Here is a 7044-nt window from a genome sequence, read left to right on the forward strand (position 1 = left end):
ATTTTCTGGTTGTTGGAAAGAAACAAAATGGAATGAGTAGATAAAAAATAAATAAAGTAAAATAAGTTTATGAATTGACAGAGCATGACAGAAACAAAGAGCTATGAAATGATAGAGATAAAAATGCGAATTGGTAACTTCATACATATTAATTCTCATTCTTCACCTTATTTTAATTCATTTTATTCTTTTGTTTTTTTGCCTGAATAGTTCATTTTATTCACAATCAATCAAATTCATACACACACACACATGGTTATTTGACAAAGTCATATTTTAGTATTAATGATAATTTTTTAGAGGGCATTCATTGGATGCTTAAATTCAAGACATTGTACTTGAACGATGATATTCTCTTTTACCAGAATCAATGTTTTGTTGGTCACAATTCTATTTTCTTGCAATAAAAAAAACGAGCGCTTATGGTTTCTTTCTTTCTAAGAAAAGGTCTGGCTTGTTTCCTTTTTAATGGTAAGGCCCAAGGTTGAGAACTTTCGGTCATTTCGTTTTCCTGGCCTCGGGTTCCCAAATAGATCCAAATGACATGTCCCTGTCAAAAGGCTCTTCGAAGAGTTATTCGGCCCAGTACTCTCTGATACGCACCCAAAAATCATGGCATCGTGCCCGTGTTTGATCAACACCATTTCAAGTCCGGCGCGACGTCTTTTCAATTCAAAATCCCATTTAGTCGCTCCATTGGCATTTAGAATACAAACACGTGCTGGAATTCTAACAAAAAGCTTTGGGGCGGGGCATCCATGATTCAAAGTCCCAGAAGGAGGAACGGGGTTTGGCCGAGAAGCGTTTCCCACAAATGTGCAAAGAAGGAGACAAAGAGTGAATAAAGATGACAGCCAGCGAGGACAAGGATTGGACAGATTTAAATGAGCATTAGAGGGAAAAGAAGCCAACTCAATGGGTTTGAGAGAGCAGGGGCATGTGCCTCTGCAGCTCCACCCATTCATGTCTGGAAACACACATGCTTCGCTATGTTTGTGCCCTTTCCGGATGACAGACGACCCCTCTTCCTCTTGTTTACGAGCTTAGCTTCTTGTGCTTTTTTAATGCAGATCGTTTGGCTGGGGATTAATAATATGCAATCGCAGAGCCATGAATGGGGCTGCGGACCCACTCCTGGAAAAATCACTTGGTTGTTTCTGGCAATTCTGGGGGTCCCCTCATGAAACGGACCCTACCACCAACACAGCCTTTGGTTGTGCACATGAATGATATAGAATGAATCCAGAGCACTACCTAATTCCAAATTGAGAAAAAGGGAACAGAGGAAGATAGATAGGTTAATAGTAGTGTGAATTATTTATTGGGTATCCTTTAAGTGTTGCTTCTTATGCCACATTGAGACCGCGGTTGAGGTTTCGTGAATCCCGCGGACCTGTTGGCTGGTACCAATCATGCAAAGCTATGGACCAATTGTCATCGTTAACCTTCCACACCATTAAATTCAACTGCTTGATTTGTTTGTTTTAATAAAAGAGGATAATAGTAGCCGCAGAGAGAGGAAAGGAAGATAACGAACTGATCTGCGTGTGAACAGAAAATCATGTGGACAGGGCAGTGAAGGTCAATTCAAAGCGTGCTTGCGGGACGATACATTACACACCATTTGTGGAGCCGAAGGTTAACGACGACAATTGACAAGGAGAGTAGGGTCTGGGGAGACACACAGGACCCAGATTCATTGTAAATCCTTGTCCACTCACAATCCATATCATAACTAACTATCATTCCTTGTTCTGTGCCCAGTGCCCACCTCTCTCTATCTTGAAAGCCTGGCTCGTTAATCACATGATTATTTTATAGCCTTGTTGTTAATAGAGCTTGCTGATTCAGTTCATCTGGGGAGAGATGAGTGAGACGAAAAGAGCTATATATTGACTGACAGAGGAAGCAGATGAGTTGGTTGCATGATGCGTCCTTTAATGAAAGGAAACGAAATCCTTCCGTCGCTTCATGTCAAGTGTGCATCTAAAGCTTCCAAAACAGCTGCACCCCATTCTCTTTTATTGCTCGAGCGCCTTTGCTGTTCCCTTTTTTCACTACTTTTGTGGGCCCCCCCCTCCGGGGTGTCTCTCTCTCATTACAAATTTACAACATTCTCGGTTTTACTTTTTACAGATACTTTCATATAAAAATCCTGTTCTTTTCATGTTGTTTAACCCTGGTTGAGTATCAGTCAAAACTAATTGAGCAATGAAACTAGTCCTGCTCATTTTACTTTTGGATGATGGTGTTTTAATGTTTCGAGAGAAAATGTAATCTACCCGTTTGATCATGAATTCTTATTGACTGGGACATCTACTGATAATTGAAAAAAATTACACATATTGAGAACATCATTAATAAGTTTCTTTTTACCATAATGAGAGCATCGTTAATAAGTTTAATGGAAACATATTCCAACTCACAAGTTTCAGAATTTCAGAAAAAAGCGACGGAAGCGTTTCCGCGTTGTGCGTTTGGAAAGGAATATTAAGCGAGATACGAGGGGGATGAAAGTTTGACACGTTACCAACCACTCTCCTCATGGAAAACAGTAAATGCCACTTTTTTTCATGATCAGGTTCATGTCCTGTTGGTGTTGGAAGTAATTCTCCCAGAAGCCTTTTTTTGCATTTACAGTAAATGCCACCTTTATTTATACCCAAATAAAATACTCATCCTTCGATTTGCCTAGATTTCAGCTTCCAGATTCCTAATTCCTTCTCTAAAAAAGGGATAAAAAATGATTAGGCAGAGGTAAAGGTGCTACGCAACCCAAAATCGACCCTTTTCTTCATCTCTCTCTCTTTGTTCCTCGTTTCCCCCTTTTTTCTGGGGTCTAGCTTTCTTCATTCCCTGGCATTCCTAATTGGATTTCAAAAGACCAATTTCCTACGGAGGGCCGAGAGCCTGTTAGACGATTGGGCGAGGTCTCGTATGGTTTCGCCGATGAGATCCTTGAACACGAGACGTTCGATGTCCAGAACAGCCTCGCCCATCTCCACGGGGCAATCTTCCCATCCGTTCATGTCCTCGATTCCTCTTCTCCCTTCGGATCTGCCGGAACTCCGACCATATTCTCGCCAACAATGGCCTCTGTCGGATCCACGAAATTGCCTTCCACGGTGGTAGTTGTTTGCTCCGCTTCAGGATTTCGTGTATGGTGTCGAAGATCAGTCTTCTTTGAAGCGTAGATGCTTTGGAGGTGTCCTTCCCCTTGAGATACTGCTGCTTCTCCAGTAATAAGAAAATGTCGCTGTCTTCGGGGAAGTAATTGGATGCTCGCAGGATTTCCGATACGTAAACAAAGTCGTAATCCTCGGATGTCTCCTCCGATTTGGCTCCTCCTAAGAAACCTATTGCTGCACTCCACATGTCCTCCTCCGACTCCACCGGTTGTTCTGTAATGAACAGAGCAATAGCATTAAAACACCGACAATGCCTAAACTAAAATAGTCTGATGCTTGACATTGAATTGGGGTGCCCAAATATGCTTACATTCAGCTAGTATATCACCGTCACATGTCAACGGCCCATGTTTTATCTTGTACAGGAACATTCATTACTATACGTGATACTAGTTTTTTAATTTCTTACTAGTTACCTTTTGATCTATTGTGTTATAAATTACAATGCAACAGCGGGCGCATGTGAAGTGGTAGCTTCCAATTAATTTGCTCATTGACTTCTGAGTGGGATATGACGGACCACCCACCGCACATTTTGACGTAGTCAATTAACCAACCAGAATAACCCACGTCGGAAAAAGAAAATGGACCGTAGGTGAAGCTCTGTCCTTGGATAGGGGAAGAGGGAGCAAATAAACAAGCAGGCTAGGGGGCAGCAGACGTCACCATAGAGTTCAAGACAAATGCAAAATCTAGTAAATTAGCGCTTTTATTTTAAATACAAAAGAAGCTGAACCACAGGCAATTATGAGAGCCACTCACCTCTGTAATCAATGCACCGCTTCATGACTGGAGATGGTGATGAACACTCGTCCTTGTCAAAAGACGAGTCCAGCACTGAGACTGGACTTGGCTGCAACTCGCTCGCTGTTATTTCGGCTATGCTGTGCAGCAACTTGTCACACCTCTCCAATAGAATTCTCCCTTCCTTGTGCTCCTCCAACTTGCATCTCTGCACAATCATAAATTACCCATCTAAATTCAGTTTGACTCAACATTTTACCACAAAATGGCAATCCTCAATCCATGAATAAGTACTCACTAATTTACCTCTGTATCTGTCTGCGAAGACGTGCTAATGCTGCTCTCCGAAATAGTGGATGATTCATCCTCTGCTACACTCAACTCCTTCTCCTTCACGTATATCTCAGCCGCCGGTTTTCTCATTCTCGGCGATCGATTCGTCGTCACTTGCCGATGGGGTACATTCCTTCTGCTACCTAGTTTTGGGGAATGAACTGGACAGATTCTTCTCTGACTAACAGAGTCATTCCCTTTCCTCTGTTCCTCCATGTTCATAAGCCTACTCCGGCTTGGGCTCTTCACACTGCTTTCGCTGCGAGTGGGCAAGCTCAAGTTTCTGACTCTGGGCTGATTTCGTGCAGTCCAATTCAACTCTGGCCTTTCACGCGTCGGACTCACTGTGGGAAGAGTCTCGTTGCCAAGATTCATGTTACCTCGAGCTCGAGGACTCGATCGAAAGCTCGAGGGCGGAGAGTCACAACCGACCCTTCCAGGTCGATTCCATGAAGACGGAGATCTTGCTGGCTTCATCACAACAATCGGGGATTCATTCGCTGAGATGCTGCCGTCAAACACGAAGTTCTTCTGGTTGGCTTGTGATGAGGATTTCTTGGAATGTAACAGACCTTTGAGCTGCAGAGCCTCGAGGATATGCTTGAGAGTCTCGAGATCCTTAGATGGTTCATCAATTCCCCTCATCTTCAACCTCTTCTCAATCTCCCCGTAGATTGATACAGTGTGCTTTGGCTCGGGGAAAAAGTCAGCGGAATCAAAGAAACCCTTCTTTTGTCCTATTCCCCTAGGAGGAGTTTTTGCAGGCTCTGTCTTGCCATTTCGTACAGCAAATTCTTTTGGATCTGCCGGTCTGATATTGTATACACGACGATTGTCGATGGCTGCTGCATGGTCCCTGGCTACATTGCTGGAAATGTTAACCTGACTGTTTGACTGCAGCTGTAACTGCTTTCGCTGAATATTGTTACTGTCAAAGTAACGATGCTGGAACAGATCTCTGCTAACTCTGGACTCAGAAGCGGATCTTCGGAGTTCAGCATTCTTGACCGGTTCAGGATCCGAATCCGGTAAAGATTCCAGCCCCATGAGCCTGGCTATCACGCTAGTCGATCGACGCTGTTTCTCGCTATCACTCTCCGCAGCGTCAGCTGGATTCTCACATCGATCGGACGATAACATTGTAGAACTCGTTCGGATCCCCCTCGGGTGTAGGGTGCCCTTGGCGTCCACTACTGCTCTGCTGTCCAAGGATAGCCTGGGAGCTTCTCTGGCGAACTTCCAAGAAGACCTCGTGCCTTCCTTGAATTCAAAAACGGGAAGAGGAAGGGGCACGTTGGTTTGAGATTCGGGCGCTGGAGACCGGGGCTCCCTGGAGGGACTCTGTTTCCCACGGTCCGGCGACGGTGCTGATCTCGGCGGCTGGGTCTCCACTTCTCTGCATTTCGCTGGGGAGCTAACAAAGTGAAGCGGTTCCGGTGACGAATTCGCCACCTGCAAGTGACGGGAAGATACAGAAATGGCGGATGCGACGCAGTTAGAAAACGTGGAAGCAGTAAAAATGAAGGAGCTAAAAAAAGGGGGGGAAACGGGAGAAGGAATAGATACATCGGAGGGGGGAAGCCGCTTGGCGGAGTAGATGCGCTTGCCGGTGAGTATCTGGTGGCGATCGAAGATCTGAAGGAAGCCAGCCATGCAGCCCATTTGCTTGTGAAACTGTTTTTCTAGGTTCTGGTCGTGGCCGATGCCCGTCGTCATGGTGGCGGGTGGAGGTTCCTGATGCAGACGGGGTGTCAGAGAAGAGTGATAACGTCACAGAGAAGCCTCCATTTTCACATTCCGCTTTGCCGCAGGGTGGGGGAGTGCTCGGAGACTCCCGCTTTTGTGGTTCTTTAAAAGGGGGAGGTGGGCGCAATTAATTAAAGGAGATGAAGGGTGAGGAGAAAAGACGATAAGGGCCTTGAGATTTTGAAAAATGGCGAACGTGTGCCGGGAGGGGGTCATTTAGTAATGACAGGGTCGTGCGATGAAGAGAAAGGCGCGCGCCCACTCACTTTTGGATTGGGGGTGGCAGTGGTTCTTTGAAGTGGGGAGAAGATGCTGTGAGAGAGAATACGGCCACGGTGGGCTGTGCTCTCTCGAATTCTGAGCCTTCGAGCACTCCCTCTGCATCTCATGCGCAGTCACCTCAGAAGCAACCCAACCTGGTTCTTGATCCGTTATACTACACTACTAGAAATTATACCGGCCATTATTAGTTAATTTGTGAATTGTCAAAGTTATGGTTAAATTGATTATAAACAAATATTTCATTGAGCCGATGAAAGTACCCGTCCAAAAATCGAATGTGAATTGGGTTCCAGAACGGCATGGAAGAGGTTCTGGGCCTGGAATCTAGAGAGCACCGCTTCAGGTATGAGTGGAGAGCATGTGGGCAAGAGGTGAAGCCACGTAAGGCATAGGAAAGGATTAGCCAAACCGCTTATAGATGCTTGTAACTTGTAACATTGGAACTGCCCTCCCACATCTTCCGCCAACTCGTAACACATTAAACTCTCCTGTTACTTGGTCATCAAGTGTGTTCACTGTTAACGAATTGGGTGAGTCACGGTTGAAATCGAGAGAGGCTGAGTTATTCCTCGTCGTACTCTTCATTACTATTACATGTTCCCCGTCCATTTCCTTCCCCAGCACCCTACTTCCAATACAGTAATCAGTAATTGTAAACCTAGGACTCCATATCCATTCAACCATCTAATTTATTCATCACATTCGTTTTTCACTTCCCACTTGGGCTACTTTTATTAAATGTGCATTATGA

The 7044-nt window shown here is 44.8% G+C and overlaps 1 protein-coding gene across 1 annotated transcript; it reads right to left on the reverse strand.

The window, feature by feature from the left end:
- Positions 1–2542: 2542 nt before the first annotated feature.
- Positions 2543–6480, reverse strand: LOC129306323 (protein LONGIFOLIA 1). Its single transcript, XM_054946850.1, is given in 5 exon segments — positions 2543–3036; positions 3038–3401; positions 3951–4140; positions 4239–5717; positions 5832–6480. Coding segments are annotated over 5 exon segments (2343 nt in total). The 5' UTR covers positions 5982–6480; the 3' UTR covers positions 2543–2876.
- Positions 6481–7044: the final 564 nt, after the last annotated feature.

This window comes from Prosopis cineraria, unplaced genomic scaffold, assembly GCF_029017545.1.
Source record: "Prosopis cineraria cultivar Desert tree isolate PC_DT_omini unplaced genomic scaffold, ASM2901754v1 PC3, whole genome shotgun sequence".
Classification (NCBI taxonomy): Eukaryota; Viridiplantae; Streptophyta; class Magnoliopsida; order Fabales; family Fabaceae; genus Prosopis; species Prosopis cineraria.